The following is a 19,938-nucleotide window of genomic DNA, read 5'->3' on the forward strand; positions in this document are numbered from 1 at the left end:
AAGCAAATAAAAATTCTTATAAATACATTATTTCAAAATGGCATTTTGCTGTGTCCTTCTAGTCTTTTTTCTATATATGCATATTTTTTTCTTTACCAAAATGAAATCACATCTTATGTGACCTACTTTTCCACTTGTTAATTTATTATTTTATAAACATTATCCATGAAATTAAATGTTTCTATGATATAATATTAATGGTTGCATAATTGTCCATATTACGAATAGAGCAAGGCATTCTTGGATATTTGGGTTGATCTTTGCCCAGAAGTGGAATTGCTGGATCATATGGTAGATGAACTTTTAAAATTTTGAGAATCCTCCATTTTTCTTTTCTTTTTTCATTTTTGTTTCTTTGGTCATGCTGCACAGCTTGCAGGTCCCTGACCAGGGATCGAACCTGCAAGTGGAAGCGCAGAGTCCTACCCACTGGACCACCAAGGAAGTCCCTTCCTTGTCTTCTTGATGATGGCCATTCTAACAAGTATGAGGTGATATCTCACTGTGGTTTTGATTTGCATTACCCTGATGATTAGTGATGTTGAGAATCTCTTCATGTATCTGTTGGCCATTTGGATGTCATATTTGTAAAAATGTCTAATTAGTTCACTGCCCATTTTTAACTGGACTGTTTGTTGTTGTTGTTATTGAGTGGTGTGAGTTCTTTTTTGAATATTAACCTCTTATTTGATATACAGTTTGCAAAATTTTTCTCCCATTCTGTAGGCTGCTTTTTTATTTTATTGACTGCTTCTTTTGCTGTGCAGATGCTTTTAAGTTTGATGCAGTCCCACTGGTTCATTTTTGCTTTTGTTGTTTCTGTTTTTGGTGTCATATCCAAGAAATCATTGCCAGGACCAATGTCGAGGAGCTTCTTCTTTACATTTTCTTCCAGGAGTTTTATGACATCAGGTCTAATGTTAAGTCGTTGACCCGTTTGGAGTTAAATTTTCTGAGCGGTATGAGAAAAGACCCATTTTCATTGTTCAGCCATTCTATCCATTGCAGCAACATCAAAGAAAACTTATCATCCCCTATATTGCAGGGGTTGGCAAGCTATGGCTGACACATTTTTTTGTAAATAAAATCTTATTGTAACACAGCCACTTTCATTTCTTTGCACGTTATCTATGCCTGCTTTTTTTTTTTTTTTTTTTTTTTTTTTTGCGGTACGCGGGCCTCTCACTGCTGTGGCCTCTCCCGCTGCGGAGCACAGGCTGCAGACATGCAGGCTCAGCGGCCATGGCTCACGGGCCTAGCCACTCCGCGGCATGTGGGATACTCCCGGACCAGGGCACGAACCCATGTCGCCTGCATCGGCAGGCGGACTCTCAACCACTGCGCCACCAGGGAAGCCCCATCTATGGTTGCTTTTGCAGTGCAAGGCAAAGTTGAGTAGTTAAGTAAGAGACTCTATGGCCTGTAAATCCTAAATTATTTACTATCTGGACTTTTAGAGAAAATGGCTCCTTTAGAAAAATGTCCTTTCTAAGGGAATCACTTCAATTTTATCTAATTTAACTAAAAATAAAGCAGATAGAAGATTTTGATGTTGCAAATGCCATGCTTAAAAAGAAAGTTGTTAGCTCACTTGGAATGTCCATTTGACTTTGATTTATAATAAAATAAACCTGTTTATTTTAGATCCTAAATAATCTGCTGCATTTAACATTGACAGAAAATGAAAGTGACTAATTGCCATACTTTTTATTGTTTAAATCATAAAAATTAGCAGGGTACACTATGAATGAACTGTAACACCTCTGACTCGTGTGTATATTTATAGTCATTTCTAATCGGTTGCAGAATTACCTATACAGAAGCATATGACAATTTTAATATTTTTGTTTTGCTTTTAAAAGGGAGAAGGGAGAAGAAGAAAATGAAAGGTAGTCATGGTTACTCTACTCACAAGTAGTTAATTTCTCCCAAAGAATGACACTGACAAATATCAACCTTTTTATGTAGCTACACAAATGCACATTTGGTGAGTCTTGAAAAAAGGTCTGAGAGGACAGAAAACCGGGGGAAATGCCCCCCCCAATGACTTCTTCCTATCATCAGAGTAAGGAATGCCTACTTGATAATAGATAACTGTTTTCTTTGGATATACCCTGTTAGTAATTCATGACCTCACAGTTAATACTATCCCTTTCCTTCAAGAAAGTACTCACCAAGGAGACTGAAGGCTTACTTTGGGCCATGTATGCCTGACCTGCCCATCAGGAAGTCATAATCCCAGTGCTAATGGCTATCTGGATTTTTTTTTAAAAAGTGTTCATTACTATTATTTTTAGTTGACATACAGTAAAATTAAATTTTCTATTAGTGTACTGTTCTATGAATTTTAATGCATGCATGAATCCTTGAAATCACCATCACTGATAGAATAAAGAACAATTCCAATACCCCAAAGAATTCCCTCATGCTACCCGCTTTGTATTCAGACCCTCTTCTCAGCACTAACCCCTGGTATCCATTGTCCTATAGATTTATCTTTTCCATAAACTCATAAATGGAATAATATAATATGTATCCTTTTGGGTCTGCATTCTTTAACTTAGTAAAGTACACTTAAGATTCATCTATGTTGTTACATGTATAAAATCCATTCCTTTTTACTGCTGAGTAGTGTTCCATTGTATGGATGTCCAACAGTTGAAGGGCCTCTGGGCTGTTTCCAGTTTGGAGCAATTATGAATAAAGCTGTAATAAACATTTGCATGTAGGCTTTTGTGTAAACATAAGTTTTAACTTCTCTAGGATAAGTATCTGGAAGTGTGATTGATGAGTCACACGGTAAGTCTATATTTAAATTTGTAAGAAACTGCCAAACTCTTTTTCAAAGTGGCTGCACCCACTTTGTACTTCCACCAGCAATGGTAGAGTGTTCCAATTGTTTCTCATCCTTGTCAGCACTTGCTAGTGTCAGGTTTTTATTACTATTTATTTCCAATCTAATAAGTATTTAATGGTATCTCATGGCTTTAATTTAAATTTCCCTGATGACTCGTGATGCTGAGCATATTTCACAAGCTTATTTGTCATCCTTTTATCTTCTTTGGTGAATTATTTGTCAAAATCTTTTGTCCATCTTTAGTAATTGGGTTGTTTGTTTTCTTATTGTTGAAGTTCGGGAGTTTTTAAAACGTATTCTGGATACAAGTCTTTTATCAGATATGCAATTTGCAAATATTGTCTGCCAGACTGTGGCTTGTCTTCTCATTCTATTTATGGTGTACTTAGCAGAGCAAAGTTTTTAATTTTGGTGAAACTCAATTTAGTGGATTTAATTTTGGTGAAATCCAATTTAGTGAGTTTTTCTTTTACAAATTTTGCTTTTGATGTCATAATTAAGAAGTCTTTGCTTACCCAAGGGTATGAAAATTTGTTCCTATGTATTCTTCTATGAGTTTTTATAGTTTTACAGTTTTTTTATAAACTATAAACTGTAGTTTCATAGTTTCATAGATTTAGGCCTATGATCCATTATGGGTTAAATTTTGTATATAGTGAAAAGTTCAGGTTTACGTTCATCTTTTATTTTTGCATGTGTATATTCAGTGTTCCAGTACCATTTGTTGAAAAGACTTGCCTTTCTCCATAGAATTGTCTTTACATCTTGGGTCTGTATCTGGACTCTCTCTTCTGATTTCATCAATCTATGTATCTATCTTTTCTCCAATACCATGGTCTTGATTATTGTAGCTTTACAATAGATCTTAATATTGAGTAGTGTGTCCCCTCCAACTTTGCTTTTTTTTTCAAAATTAGTATGGTTATGGCTATTCTAGTACCATTATCCTTCCATATAAGTATTATAATCCACTTGTGTATATATACAAAGAATATTGTTGGAGTTTTTACTGGGATTGCATTAAATTTATAGATGAATGCAATCCCTATCAAACTACCACTGGCATTTTTCACAGAACTAGAACAAAAAATTTCACAATTTGTATGGAAACACAAAAGACCCCAAAGAGCCAAACCAATCGTTTTTTTTTTTTACATCTTTATTGGAGTATAATTGCTTTACAATGGTGTGTTAGTTTCTGCTTTATAACAAAGTGAACCAGTTATACATATACATATGCTCCCATATGTCCAAAGCAATCTTGAGAATGAAAAATGGAGCTGGAAGAATCAGGCTCCCTGACTTCAGACTATACTACAAAGCTACAGTAATCAAGACAGTATGGTACTTGCACAAAAACAGAAATATAGATCAATGGAACAGGATAGAAAGACCAGAGATAAACCAACACATATATGGTCACCTTATCTTTGATAAAGGAGGCAAGAATATACAGTGGAGAAAAGACAGCCTCTTCAATAAATGGTGCTGGAAAAACTGGACAGGTACATGTAAAAGTATGAAATTAGAACACTCCCTAACACCCTACACACAACTAAACTAAAAATGGATTAAAGACCTAAATGTAAGGCCAGACACTATCAAACTCTTAGAAGAAAACATAGGCAGAACACTCTATGACATAAATCACAGCAAGATCCTTTTTGACCCACCTCCTAGAGAAATGGAAATAAAAACAAAAATAAACAAATGGGACCTAATGAAACTTCAAAGCTTTTGATAGCAAAGGAAACCATAAACAAGACCAAAAGACAACCCTCAGAATAGGAGAAAATATTTGCAAATGAAGCAACTGACAAAGGTTTAATCTCCAAAATTTACAAGCAGCTCATGCAGCTCAATATCAAAAAAAGAAACAACCCAAACCAAAAATGGGCAGAAGACCTAAATACATTTCTCCAAAGATATACAGATTGCCAACAAACACATGAAAGAATGCTCAACATCATTAATCATTAGAGAAATGAAAATCAAAACTACAATGAGATATCATCTCACACCGGTCAGAATGGCCATCATCAAAAAATCTAGAAACAATAAATGCTGGAGAGGGTGTGGAGAAAAGGGAACCCTCTTGCACTGTTGGTGGGAATGTAAATTGATACAGCCACTATGGAGAACAGTATGGAGTTTTCTTAAAAAACTAAAAAATAGAACTACCATACGACCCAGCAATTCAACTACTGGGCATGTACCCTGAGAAAACCATAATTCAACAAGAGTCATGTACCAAAATATTGATTGCAGCTCTATTTACAATAGGCAGGACATGGAAGCAACCTAAGTGTCCATCAACAGATGAATGGATAAAGAAGATGTGGCACATATATACAATGGAATATTACTCAGCCATAAAAAGAAACAAATTTGAGTTATTTGTAGTGAGGTCGGTGGACCTAGAGTCTGTCATACAGAGTGAAGTAAGTCAGAAAGAGAAAAACTAATACCATATTCTAACACATATATATGGAATCTAAGAAGAAGAAGAAGAAAAAAAAAGGTTATGAAGAACCTAGGGGTAAGATGGGAATAAAGACACAGACCTACTAGAACATGGACTTGAGGATATGGGGAGGGGGAAGGGTAAGCTGTGACAAAGTGAGAGAGTGGCATGGACATATATGCACTACCAAACGTAAAATAGATAGCTAGTGTGAAGCAGCCGCATAGCACAGGGAGATCAGCTAGGTGGTATGTGACCACCTAGAGGGGTGGGATAGGGAGGGTGGGAGGGAGGAAGACGCAAGAGCGAAGAGATATGGGAACTTATGTATATGTATAACTGATTCACTTTGTTATAAAGCAGAAACTAACACACCATTGTAAAGGAATTATACTCCAATAATGATGTTAAAAAAATTATAGATGAATTTGGAGACAATTGGCATTATAACTATATGGAATCTTCCAGTCCATCAACATGGGGTGTTTTCTGTTTACTTAGGCCTTGTTTGATATCTTTCATCAGTGTTCTGTAGTTTTCAGCATACAGTTCATATATTTTTTGATATATACTTTAATATTTCCCTGGGAGGTATTGTGAATGATATTGTTTGTTTTTATTTCAATTTCCACTTGTTCATTAGTAGTGTATAGAAATACTATTGATTTTTGTATGTTCATCTTACCAACCTGCAGTCGTCCCAAACTTACTTACATTAGTTCCAAGAGGTTTTTTGCAGATACCTTGGGATTGTCTACATAGACAATCATGTCATTTGCTAATAGGGGAGTTTTATTCTTTTCCTTTCAAATTTGGAATTCTTTTATTTTGTTTTCTTCCCTTTTTCCATTGTCAGTGACTTCAAGGAGTGATGAGAGCAGATGTTCTTGCTGGTTTCTGATTGTAGGGGGAAAACATTCAGGCTTTCACCATTAAGTATATTTGCTGTAGGTCTTTTTTTTGGATATCCTTTATCAGATTTATCATCAACCATGAATGTAGGATCCTGTCAACTGCTTTATCTGCATCAACTGAGACGACTATACATTTTTTTTCTTTTTTGGTTTGTTAATATGGTGAATTATATTGATTGATTTTCAAATGTTGAGTCAGTCTTGCATTCCTAGGATAAACTCTACTTGTTGATAATATATTATTCTTTTTATATATTGTTGGATTTGAATTAACATTTTGTTGAGGATTTTTGAGTTTATATTCATGAGGGTTGTTGTTTTATAGTTTTCTTTTTTGTATTGTCTTTGTCTCTTTTGATGCTGGTCTCAAAACACTTACCAGCATTAGTAAGTGTTCCTTCCTCTTCTGTTTTCTGGATGAGATTGTACAGAAAATGTATTGATTTTTCCCCTAAATATTTGGTGAAATTCAGCATTTTTCTTTTTGGAAGGTTTACTATTATGAATTCTAGTTCTTTTATAGATATAGGGTTAATCAGTTTATCTATCTCATCTTGTCTGAGTTGTGGTAGTTTGTGGTTTTCAAGGAATTGGTCCATTTCATCTAAATTGGAGAATGTATGTGCATAGAGTTGTTCATAGGGTACTTTATTATCCTATTAATGTCTGTGGAGTCAGTAGTGATATCTCTTCTTTTATTCATGATTTTGGTTATTTTTACTTTTTTCTTTATCTTGTTAGAGGATTATCAATTTCATTGATTTTTCTTCAAAGAACCATCTTTTGGTGTTACTGATTTTCTCCATTGTTTTTCTGTTCTCAATCTTATTGATTTCAGTTCTTATTATTTCCCTTCTTATGTTTGCTTTGGATACTTTTGTACATATACTTTAAGTAATTTGATTACATTAAAATTACTCCTTATAGTTTCTCTACATTACAACACAGATACCTAGAACAGACACTACGGGACTTTACCTTCTAGCTAAGCTCTTCCATTCTAGCCAAGCTTTTAAAATTATAAATGAAAACCTTACAATCAAGCGTCATTCTATCTCTCCTTTTTGTTAAGTTGACTGAGCCTTCTCTGTGGCTATGTCATCTGGCATTTCCCCACTTTTGATGTTTTCCCTTTTCTCAAGTCAGACCTGTATCATATGATACTTTCTACTATAGGCAGGTTTCTATCTGCAAAGCCATGGCAAGCCCTTTCTTTCTTTATCCCAAGCCAAATCTAGAACATAATGTTAAGAACTCCCATTTATTGTATAGCTACTAGATACCAGACACCATGCTAAACACTTTACATGCATTTTATCTAATCTACACAGCAAGCCATTTGTTAGGGGCTATTATCCATTTCATTGAGAATAACAGAAGCTCAGAGAAGTAACATGATTTGCCAGGCCATAGAGCTAATACGTGGTAGAGCAAAATTTTAAATCCAGGTCTGTCTGAATGCAAAGTTATGCTCATCGACACTACACTATATAACCTTCAATATTCTCCTTTTATTAAGATGAAAATATTAATATCAGAATACCTTAGGTAGCTATAATTAATGTACTACACTGTAGTTCATTCTTATTCTAACTTCTTTATATACATAGAACAGAGAGACTCTTACCCAAGTTTGTAGCTCACCTCTACTTCCTCATAGACTTTTTTTTAAAATATCTTTATTGGAGTATAATTGCTTTACAATGATGTGTTAGTTTCTACTTTATAATAAACTGAATCAGTTATACATATACATATGATCCCGTATCTCTTCCCTCTTGTGTCTCCCCCCCTCCCACCCTCCCTATCCCACCCCTCTAGGTGGTCACATACCACCTAGCTGATCTCCCTGTGCTATGCGGCTACCTCATACTTGCTATCTATTTTACGTTTGGTAGTGTATATATGTCCATGCCACTCTGTCACTTTGTCACAGCTTACCCTTCCCCCTCCCCATATCCTCAAGTCCATGTTCTAGTAGGTCTGTGTCTTTATTCCCATCTTATCCCTAGGTTCTTCATGACCTTTTTTTTTTCTCAGATTCCATATATATGTGTTAGCTTATGGTATTTGTTTTTCTCTTTCTGACTTACTTCACTCTGTGTGACAGACCCTAGGTCCATCCACCTCACTACAAATAACTCAATTTCATTTCTTTTTATGGTTGAGTAATATTCCATTGTATATATGTGCCACATTTTCTTTATCCATTCATCTGTTGATGGACACTTAGGTTGCTTCCATGTCCTGCCTATTGTAAACAGAGCTGCAATGAACATTTTGGTACATGACTCTTTTTGAATTATGGTTTTCTCAGGGTACACGCCCAGTAGTTGGATTGCTGGGTCATATGGTCATTCTATTTGTAGTTTTTTAAGGAAACTCCATACTGTTTTCCATAGTGGCTGTATCAATTTACATTCCCACCAACAGTGCAAGAGGGTTCCCTTTTCTCCACACCCTCTCCAGCATTTATTGTTTCTAGATTTTTTGTTGATGGCCATTCTGACCGGTGTGAGATGCCTCTTCAATAAGTGGTGCTCGGAAAACTAGACAGGTACATGTAAAAGTATGAAATTAGAACACTCCCTAACACCATACACAAAAGTAAAGTAAAAATGGATTAAAGACCTAAATGTATGGCCAGACACTATCAAACTCTTAGAGGAAAACATAGGCAGAACACTCTATGACATAAATCACAGCAAGATCCTTTTTGACCCACCTCCTAGAGAAATGGAAATAAAAACAAAAATAAACAAATGGGACCTAATGAAGCTTCAAAGCTTTTGCACAGCAAAGGAAACCATAAACAAGACCAAAAGACAGCCCTCAGAATGGGAGAAAATATTTGCAAATGAAGCAACTGACAAAGGATTAATCTCCAAAATTTACAAACAGCTCAATGACAAAAAAACAAACAACCCAATCCAAAAATGGGCAGAAGACCTAAATAGACATTTCTCCAAAGAAGATATACAGATTGCCAACAAACACATGAAAGAATGCTCAACATCATTAATCATTAGAGAAATGCAAATCAAAACTACAATGAGATATCACTTCATAGACTTTTAATCGCCCACTCCTGAGCTGCTTACAATTTCTTACCCAATACACAGGAAGTCTCATCTCTCTGGCACTACTGCCGTCCTCTTTTGTCCAAGCCTGCCCCCAACATATTGGTATAATTCATGGATTTTCATACTTTTTTGTGCATCAGAATCACCAGAAGGTCTTGTTAAACAGATTGCTGTGTCCCACCACTAGAGTCTCTGACTCAGTAGATCTGGTGTGGGGGCCAAGAATTTGCATTTCTGAAAATTTTCCAGGTGAAGCTGCTGCTTCTGGTTCAGGGACCTAACTTCAAGTATCACTGGAATAGTGATATGGCTGATCAAATGGTCTTTGGTACGTTTTCATAATATTGGTAGAATTATAAACTAGTTATGAATTTCCACCTAATGAGTTTAGTTTAAAACATATGGAAGGGACTTCCCTGGTGGTGCAGTGGTTGAGAGTCCACCTGCCAATGCAGGGGACACGGGTTCATGCCCCGGTCCGGGAGGATCCCACGTGCCACGGAGCGGCTGGGCCCGTGAGCCATGGCAGCTGAGCCTGCATGTCCGGAGCCTGTGGTCCGCAACGGGAGAGGCCACAACAGTGAGAGGCCCACGTACTGCAAAAAAAAAAAAAAAAAAAAAAAAAAGCAAGAAAAAAACATAGAGAAGAAAAAAGTCTGAAAAGCACCAGTCACTAAAGTTTTTCCACACAAAATATATTTCATCACCAACAAAACTTGAAAATATCTAAACATCGTTGACCCATTTAGAATATCACAGTGTCCATTAGCTTATGAAAGCCTATAAGAATTATGTCAATAAAGCTACTTCTTGCAATATATTTAACCAAGTGTTTCTTAAACTTATTTGGTCATAAAACACTTTTCCAGGTATAACATGCTGTACACTAGTGTTATTCAGGACACACTTTGAGAAATGCTGTTCTAAAATAATCTCTTTCACAGGAAAGGTCAGGCATCCCTGGGGATCTGCCAGAATCATAGTGGCTTTGTGCCTGTTCAGCTGCATTCATATCATACAGAGGAGTTATTTACTCTGTTCAGAATCGAGGTCTGATTTTCTCTAGTGTGACTCTTAGAATGTCGGAGTTAGTTATTTCTGAGCAAAATTATGTCACACTTAAAATTTACTTAAGGACAGAGATTCAGAAACCATAATAGGGGATACCAAAGGACTTTCAGGTATCAACTATCTCTATTCTAAGTATGTGTATCATCAGACACTTGATAATACAATACAGACTTTTGACCTGAATTGATATCAGACTAAACTGTTCAGTATGTAAACTTCGCCATTCAGTTTTTTAAAAATCAAGACAATGATTTTTCATATCTGATATTCTGAAACATTGCCTAGTCTAAACTTTCCCAACAACAGTTAAGCAAGCTCAACTTTTAGTTCTGTCAGAAGGCTGGAATGGAGTTCTGTTGGATCAAGTGACTTGGACCTATTTAATAAAACATAGGTGCTTTCCTACAATCATCTCACTACCTTGGCCTTTAGCTCCCTCTGACCATTGTTTGTCGACCCTTTTTATACGAACATACTTCTCCCTGATCATAGAGAAATCAAAAGTAAAAATATTTGAATAACTTTGCTTTTAACTCTATCTTTTACCATTACACCATTAGCCTGAAGCAATGGGCCAGGGCTAGAGATAGATTTGAGAGTCAGCCTCATAAAACAAGAGGTGGAGTACAGGATTAGTTATACAATGAAAACTCCACTGCTGATGCTTATAAAATTCATTTGGTGTTAAATTTATAATTAGTGTTATTGTTTAATATTCTAAGATAGTTCTGTATATCAATTTTGATAAATAACTGAACTATTTTACCTTAATGGTTTTATGTAGCTAAACTTTTAAAAAACCAGACCTATAGCCTCTTGGGACATTCATATTTGCTTTGCTTTTCAAAGCCTTCTATTTCACAAAAATCACACAACACCATCTGTTAATAGTATATTTAAAAATGTTTGTATCTGGATAGTGCATTACAATTCGCAGGCACTTTTTCATTTAAACCTAATAACAATTTTATGAGGTAAGTAAAGTCAAGACTTCAGATGACCTTCGAAACAGCTTAGTCAAAATGCAAATCACTGTTGTTATTTTTTTTTAACATCTTTATTGGGGTATAATTGCTTTACAATGGTGTGTTAGTTTCTGCTTTATAACAAAGTGAATCAGTTATACATATACATATGTTCCCATATCTCTTCCCTCTTGCATCTCCCTCCCTCCCACCCTCCCTATCCCACCCCTCCAGGCCTTCACAAAGCACGGAGCTGATCTCCCTGTGCTATGCGGCTGCTTCCCACTAGCTATCTACCTTACGTTTGGTAGTGTATATATGTTGTTATTTTTATTACCAGTAATGTATATGGCAGACATTCCTGATCCTTACTCTATCCCTTGCTCTTACCATCAATATGGGAAGTTTCATTTTCTACTTTTTCCATGTCTTCAGTTATTTTAATTTTTAAAGAATAAATTATTTTTATAATCAAAAACACTAAAGGATTTTAAAAGTCTGTTAGAACTGAATTAGCTTCTAAAGGGATATCACGTCTAAGGGGAAATCAAATTCATCATCATAAATGAGGTTTTTTCAGTACTAAACATAAAATATCCATATTACTGAGTGAAACAAAATAACTGCCAGAAATATAATTAAGGATTCTCTGAACAAGTCTGGAGCTGAGAATAAGAAATCAACTCTTACTGTCTCATCCACCAGTGTAAGAAGTGTAGCATAATCATGAAGCCTGAGGAATGCAGAGTGTCAAGCCCTTGGGTTTTCAAGTAGAAAACAGAGCAATTACCATTATTAAATGGTCAAATAATTTATATGCATTTATTAATAAAAATAGGTGAGTATTAACATTATCTGCATAAAGGAGAAATAAAACAATTGGAGAAGCAGATCAACGAAGGCACAAATGCATTCTCAGAGAAGGAGCACAAACTTTGGTGAGAATGATTGGTAAGTCTCTCTGAGGTGTGCAAGGGTGGTCAACATCTGTTTCATATTTAGATGTAGTCTGTCTGCCAGAGAGTGTCTAATCTCATTTCTTATATAGTATCCCTGAGCTTCAAGCTCTCTTTTCCTCATATCCAGGCATGTGGAAAAGTGATGGATGAGGCTCAGGAATTGAAAGAGGGTGTCAGTTTCACACTTTACTCTTTGCCCAACTGCATTAAGGTGGTTGCCTCAAAATGCTATATATCCAAGAAATGTGAAGGGCAGATATGGATGAAGGAATTTTTATTCTTCATCTCAATCTCTTACTTTAGTTACTAGGATACAGATATTAATAGCACTGGATGCAGATATTAACAGCACTGTGTATATGTGTTTGTGTGTAGTTTAAGTTCAGATTTCAACAATCAGAGCTGACTGGATTACCCCACTTAATACCCATTCCCTATTCACATATAAAGCTTATTCAAAATGATACTGCTAATGATATTAACAAGTTATTGATCTGATATTTTGCTAGGCTGTTTGGCAGGTCATGTGTTCCTAATTAAATTTTCATTGATTCTTGAGGAACAGCATTATAATGAACAAGGATTAGATTTGAAAGCTTTGCACACAGTATGCAAATATAAACATAAATATACAATAAATTATTTTAAAGAGTTTTTAAGGTCGGTTTTGCATACCTCTCCTCCATAAAAAATCCATAGATTCTTTTTAAAGTCACTTAACGTGCTAATGGTTCAAAACTGTTTTAGGTTTCCACTTAGAAGATGTATTGGATGCCCAGATACAGAACATAATTTAAATTTTTACTTAGCAGTATAATATAGTAGAGCTATAGGCTCTATGTTCAAATCCCAGACTCATTTTTTACTAGTAGTTTAACTTTGGGAAGTTTTTCAGCCTCTCTGTGTCTCTGCCTCAGTTCCTCACCTATAAACCCTCATAAATTTGTGAGGATGACAGATATTCCATGTAAAGCTTCTTGCATGGTCAGAGTGAATGACCAGTAAGTCACTACCTTTTGTTTACTTAGCAGATTAAAAACCTGGCTAGACAGCTTGATGATATTCTCTTCCTCTCCAGAATGGTGGTGGTGTGCTTGGGTTCTATGGTATATATACACACTAGGAAGATGTCCCTTTTCTGAAGACACCCTCAGTGAATATTCTAGAGTTCCGTGGTGCTGAAATATCTTGCAGGGAAAAACCTGGTGGTTAAGTAGGCCTTATGATTGTAATTTCAAGTAGTGATAAATATAAGTGCTGAGCATATTTAATCTCATTATATCAGGTAAGGCACCTCTCAGGACTTGCAGCTCCCTTAACAACTAGATATTAAAAAGGCAATCAAACTCAGTGTTTCCTAAGGCACAAATCAAGTCAGGGTACATTCCTTTGTAAAAATGTGAAACAATAAATATAAGTGCTAAAATGCAAAGGGTTTCTGGAATGGTTAGATTTTTCTTGACCAAATCTCCCACCTACAGACAGCAATTTAATCATTTAGACAAATCTTCCTCAATTTAAATTAGAAAGCCACACGAGGCCTGGAGCAAGATAAACAGGTCCACAAATTAGAGAGTGTTGCTAGAAGGAAACCTCATAGCAATCTCCCTTAACTGCAATTACTAGCTGGGTTTTGCAAAGAATGCAGATTTATCTGTGAAAACTAATGTGTCCTTAGGCTAATACCCCTTATTTTGGTCTGGGACTCTGGAATGATAATACTCATGTTTGTAATTACCTTTGCTAAGCTTAAGAACCATGGGAAAGCCACTTTCATGTGATATTTGTGACCTTTTTTCTGCAGTAAGTTTTGGCATGGGCATGTCTTTGTTTGCCTATTTACAGTTCAAGTGAATTTCCAAGACTGTGAATTTGGAAGCTCTGGCTTTAGCCCTGAAATTCCACATTCCTGCTCTTTCCAGACTTCCTTACCCTACTGGACAGCCTAGTAGCTATCTCCATAACAAAGCAGGGCCTCTCCCGGCAGGTAAACCTACCCAGTGATTCCTCCCCTCAGGGGCGTGGCAGTACTATTTCCTGGAACAATCTCACGGGGTGGTTCCACTTTGCATTTGCACTCAATTACTTTATTTGCTGCCTCCTCTGTAGCTGCCAGACCTGCTTCTGCTGCTGCTCAGGTAACTCCCATCTCTCCCTGGCACCACTATAGGCAGAGGTGGTTGATAAAAGGCTTCTAACGTGTGCCTGCCTGCCTGCTTTCCTACCCCTTTCTTTCATGATCTCTCTCTGTTTGTTCCTTAGGGAGAGCATCTGGGGAGTACCTTGGTGACCACTGAGAAGATGATGAGCTCAAACTATTGGAGTGAGATGAGCAGCAGCAGCTGTGGGACTCAGCAATCCCCAGAAGTGCTGCAGTGCCAGCCCCAGCATTACCGCTGCTACCATCAGTCAAGACAAGCCCAGCAGCCTCCAGAAAAAAATGTAGTGTATGAGCGAGTGAGGACCTACAGTGGGCCCATGAACAAGGTGGTTGAGGCCTTGGACCCCATCGGCTCACGGGAAGTGTGCTCCCCTCTCAAAACTGCCTCCTCCTACCAAAGCTTGCTTTGGAGCGACCGTTCCCAGGTACCACAAAGACAGCTATGCCAGAAAAGGGAAATCTTTGTTGCCTTTGTTTGCTTTTGAACCTCATTTCTTTTCTTTCTGCTTCTCTGGCTCTGTTCTACAGGATATTATCTCTTGGATTGCAGCTATATACGCAATGTACGGTCACCCAAATTCCATCTCTTGGCTGTTCTTTCATTTACTAGTTCTTGTAGCCATTTGTTTATGAGTTCCAGTGATTTTCATAATCTAACTAGAGCATAGGATGGTTCATTTTTTGTTGAATTAGATTGGAATATATGACCTGAGGTATTCTTTTGCTCCTACCACAAAGCAATCCTCAACTAGAATACCATCATTTTTATAAAATAGGTTCCCACTGATTCACTTCATATCAAAAGTAAACAGGTTTTTTTGTATCAAATATGGCGGTGCAGGGGCAATGGCATGTATGGAGTGACGAGCAATTATTTGTGTTTAGCAAATAGGATGCTACTCCAGGATAAGTGACAGGCACAATGTCTATTTCAATTGTCTTATGTGTTTCATCTTTTGAAAATGATGCATTTGTTCTTGCATAGTCAAGGTGGATAATTTATGAATATTAGTAGAAGGAATATTGAAAGAGTGAATATAAGATTGAGGAAGGCAAGATGTAAGCAATTGTTACATGAAAGCTAAAAATTGTGGAAGTCTAAGACACCCTTTAAAATGAAACAAATTTGTTTTTAAAGGGGTTAGTTTAACATCAGTATCTGTGTTAATAAACTTGCCAATGAGTATGAAAGAACACTGTAAGACAATACAAAATTAACAGCTCTATGTCTGTTTTCATCTTTGACTCTCTTTATATTAAATTTGCATGTCTTTAAGCTTTCTGGAAACTTCAGTCCAAACTAAAATTATGTTTCAAGATACAAGTAGTACTGTGAAAAGCTCAAAAAGCAACCATCGGGATGATATCCTATGTTGCATTGTTATGCTGATCTGGAATAAAATGGATTATTTTTCCCAAAACAATAATTTTAATTAGGATATGAAGCAATATTTCTAAAGTATATAATGAAACTATTTTAAAAAGAAGTTTTAAAAGATACAGGTAACCCAACAACTACAAAGGCCACAATTTTCCTGTTTTATTTCACTCCTAGCTTAATTTGAGGGAAAAATATGAAGAAAAACCCAGTATTCACTGTCAGTAATTTCCTATTTGAGAAAAACTCCACCTGCATTGAAGTCAAAGGGAAGAAAAATAAAAGGTCAAAACTACTAGTTTGTGATAATAATAGTGCAAATGTACATTCCAGTATTCAGTGATGTTAATGAACAACAAAGTGGGTGTCACCTATGTTCCTGAGTAGCCCCAAAACAATGGGGAAGTTGAAACAACAGTTATCATTATCATACGAATGCTAAAATCACCCTATCTGGCGTAGTTATTTAAATACGTTAACCTCTTTTCTTATCAACTTCCTAGTAAAAGAAAAATAAATAGATAAAAATTTAAAAAGCTTAAATTTGGCAAATTATAAACATTGACCACAGAATAACTTTTAGGGTCACACTTTATTGTATACTCCATGGTTCAACTTTCCTTTTTAATATTCTTGGGACCAAGCTGGTTGAGCTTTTTACGAGACTCACCTTTCTATCTGATATTTGCTAAGTGATCCTCACAAGACTAGCTCTATCCTGAAATGTAGTTCCCCAAAGGAGTTTATAAAGAGCCTTAGGGACAGAAAGTATGGCCTCAGAAACAGGGAAAAGAAATTGGAATGGAGGGTGTTGTGAAGTCTGAAGTGATTTATAATTGAAAAGAAAGAAAAGGGCTGGGTAAGGAAGAGGGAGGTGAACTTCTAGATATGTGGTAAAGGAAAAAAAAATAAGAATCTTCATTCTCTTAGTGAAATTAGAAAGAAAATTTGACTATAAAATTTCAAACTGAGTTCGATATCAATGGGCATTCATAAATCCACTAAAAGATAATTTGGCAAGAAAACTTTTAGATAGCTGCCACAAAGAATGTGACTAGGAAACTATTAGTCTATTATTTTATTTCTTTTCTCCCTGTTTAGTGGCAGGATGGCATTATATAAAGTAGAACCTAAAATTGATCTGAAATTACCTTCATGTTAACAAAATGAGTAAAATGTAGTGGCAGCTTTATTATATACCATGCCAAGCACAAGCAAGTAGTACACATTACTTAAAACACTTTTTGTTTTATGCTTTAAAATTCTCTCCTTAATATGCCATGTTTCAATGACATTTTGAGTTGGTATATAGCAATTATTCTGATGCTAAAGTTTGTGACCATGGCAGCTAGGAAGATAAGTATTATAATCAATTGTTAGTTATCATGAATTCAATTAAACTTTTACTTGAATTGTTTTTAGCATTTTTGTGTTTGGATGATAGTAAAAGAATTCCTAAGATTAAAAAAATATATAATTGCCAGTAGTAAAATATGTTCCCTTTGAGAAACCGAAATTGATGTCACTCTGCTTTGCTTCCTGAATCTTAATTTTCGCTTATGTAATAGACATTTTGGATTTAACCAAATGCTTTTTGCAGCACTTTAGTATTTTCTATTTCTGGCTTTTTGGCCCACGTTTTTCCTTTCTTGTGCACTAAAATAGTGCTTATGGACATAAACATATTTTAAATTTCTCCAGATATAATGTTGCTTTGCTTCTTGTCTAAAATTTATCAGATATATTTTATGATTCCCTCAGTTATTATTTTGTCTGACTGATAAAGTGTTTCTCAGAGAAAACTGACTATAGAAACCAGGTATGGTGAAATTGTCTAAATTGATGGTAGAATTAAAATTACTAAGTTTATCCATATGAACAGGAAAAAATCAAAAGCAGGTGTAATCAAGGTCATATGTGCATTTTAGAACTGAATATAGTCTTGTAAATAAATGGAATTCTAGAAACTACATAAAACTAAAGAAAACAAAAACCTTATGGCTCAACCTTTTAAAAGGCCTAAATATTAAACAACCCTCATTAACTCAGAATGAAACACTGCCTCAGATGAACAGCATTGATGTTAATATGCATTGAACGTATGTATTTCTCTTCCATTAATTTTAGTTTTTTATGAAGTTCAAGATATTTTCCACATATACAGAAGAGTTCTGTTGTGAGAGAGAGAAATTGATCAAAATAAAATATTTTTAATACCATTCATTAATTGAACACATATTTATTAAGTGCCTATTATATAAGAAGCACCATGATTATCTGGATAAATACCATTTGCTTATCCAGGGAGAGTTCATATTGAGGACAGATATACACGACCTGATCTGTAGGTGTCCTATATGTTTAGATTTCATTTTAAAATATAATTTTGTGCTTTTGCCATCAATATTTTATTGAATAAAACATTTTGGTGCAAGAAGGGATCTCTTAGAGATTGTGTTTTATGGATTACCATTTTTTTAAATTTGAAACTTGCAACCAAATTTAGCTCCAGAAAGCAGCCCAGGGGAGAATGTGAGTGAGTTTATGAATGGCCTCTGCTCTCAATAATTACCCAGCTTGGGCTTTTCTTTGTTTACATGACTTTTTTCCTTTTTCTTTGGTTACAGAGATAGTGGCTAGTTCCCTTACTGTGCCAGGATTTATATACACTATCATAAAATTTTCCTGTTCTGTGGGGATGGGTGTGTTGCTTTGAAAAATTGTTGTTCAAAGGAGTGGTCACTAAAGTGAATGATTATTCAGGGAAGTAGGTTGCCTGAGAAAGCAATGAGGTTAAAGGATAAAGAGGCCCAGTTTTCAGCTTTGGTCATCCCTTTTGTACTTACAATTAAATGAAGCTATAGAAATTGAGTGCAAGTAATTGCTGGGTGAAAATGTCCTTGCCAATTGTCTCTTGTTTAAGGGAGGTCTGATAAATTGCTAGGCCTGTTTTGAGTCAATGGCACTCATGAGCTATCATTGTGTGTGTGTGTGTGTGTGTGTGTGTGTGTGTGTGTGAGAGAGAGAGAGAGAGAGAGAGAGAGAGAGAGAGAGAGAGAGAGAGAGAGAGAGAGAAAGGTGGTGGGGGCAAAGGGGAGGGAGGTGAACTTTTCCTTTAACTGTTGTGATCCAAATTTTTTTTCTTGACAATTCTTGGTAAAATAACTGCAAGTTTGCCATGCTCTTAAACCCTACTTAAAAGTGAAAACCTTTCTAAACAGGTATATTTGAGCTAACTTTTTCTTCACAACAGCAGCTATCTTAATAGCCATCCTTTTTTGGCTTCCAATGGAACGTATGTACTTTGAGTTTTTAAATTAAGTCAAAAAGCATGCGCTACAAAGGGACTGTATACTTTATTTTCTCTCCTAGTTGCCTTCAAGAAAAGAAAGACTCCAGAAATGGGTCTCTTAAATGAGAGATTTTCCTTGGAGGGAAGGGATGAGTGGAAGGAGTTCTATTACTATTACATTCTATTGCTTTCTTTACATGAGAACAGAATCACAGATTTTATCCTAAATTAAGGAAGTGTTTGTTTCATATAAACAGAGGTCATTATAATTTACATGTTTCTTCATGTACAAAGTTCAGAACAGCATCTCAACAATAACCTAAGGCAAGTGTTTAACCATGTTACTGTCTTTGACAGTTTCTAACAAAAGCATCTCCCAAACTATTCCGAAAATTTATTTAAATGGCCTATTTAAATGGCCGTTTGCCTTGGGAAATTCTGTCAGCATAAATTTCAGGTGGTTTTTAAAGATACTGCTTCTTTTGAAACTATTCAGCCTAGCCTTTTCCTAAGTCACTCTTATTACTTTCAGTGATTCTCATAGTCATTAAAACTGACAGAAGTGTATAGAAGGCTCCCATGGTTTTCCTTCTTGGAACATTATATTATGTATTAGTTTTTAAGTAAAGTTTTAAAATTCAAATTAGGCAACATGAAAGAGTGCCATGTTTATTTCAACAAGATTCCAAATATTTAAAGAACAAAGTCCTGTACTATGCATGTAATCTTTTCTATTACCTAATTCTCGTTCCCAGCAGTCTTGCTGTCTCTCCCTTACATATTGCACCGAGGTC

At 35.7% G+C, this 19,938-nt stretch overlaps 1 protein-coding gene across 6 annotated transcripts in view; it reads left to right on the forward strand.

The window, feature by feature from the left end:
• The first annotated feature begins 14,511 nt into the window (after window positions 1–14,511).
• Window positions 14,512–19,938, forward strand: part of POF1B (POF1B actin binding protein) — a 102,943-nt gene continuing 97,516 nt past the window's right edge. For 2 of the 6 annotated variants that reach the window (XM_033849924.2, XM_033849925.2), the window contains exon 1: window positions 14,518–14,899. In XM_033849924.2, the coding sequence (XP_033705815.1) occupies window positions 14,615–14,899 (285 nt within the window). In that variant the 5' untranslated portion in view covers window positions 14,518–14,614. Of the gene's footprint in view, window positions 14,900–19,938 lie in introns of all 6 variants that reach the window. The other 4 variants (XM_073798990.1, XM_033849928.2, XM_033849926.2 and 1 more) reach the window with 3 other exon arrangements.

Source organism: Tursiops truncatus, chromosome X, assembly GCF_011762595.2.
Source record: "Tursiops truncatus isolate mTurTru1 chromosome X, mTurTru1.mat.Y, whole genome shotgun sequence".
NCBI lineage: Eukaryota > Metazoa > Chordata > Mammalia > Artiodactyla > Delphinidae > Tursiops > Tursiops truncatus.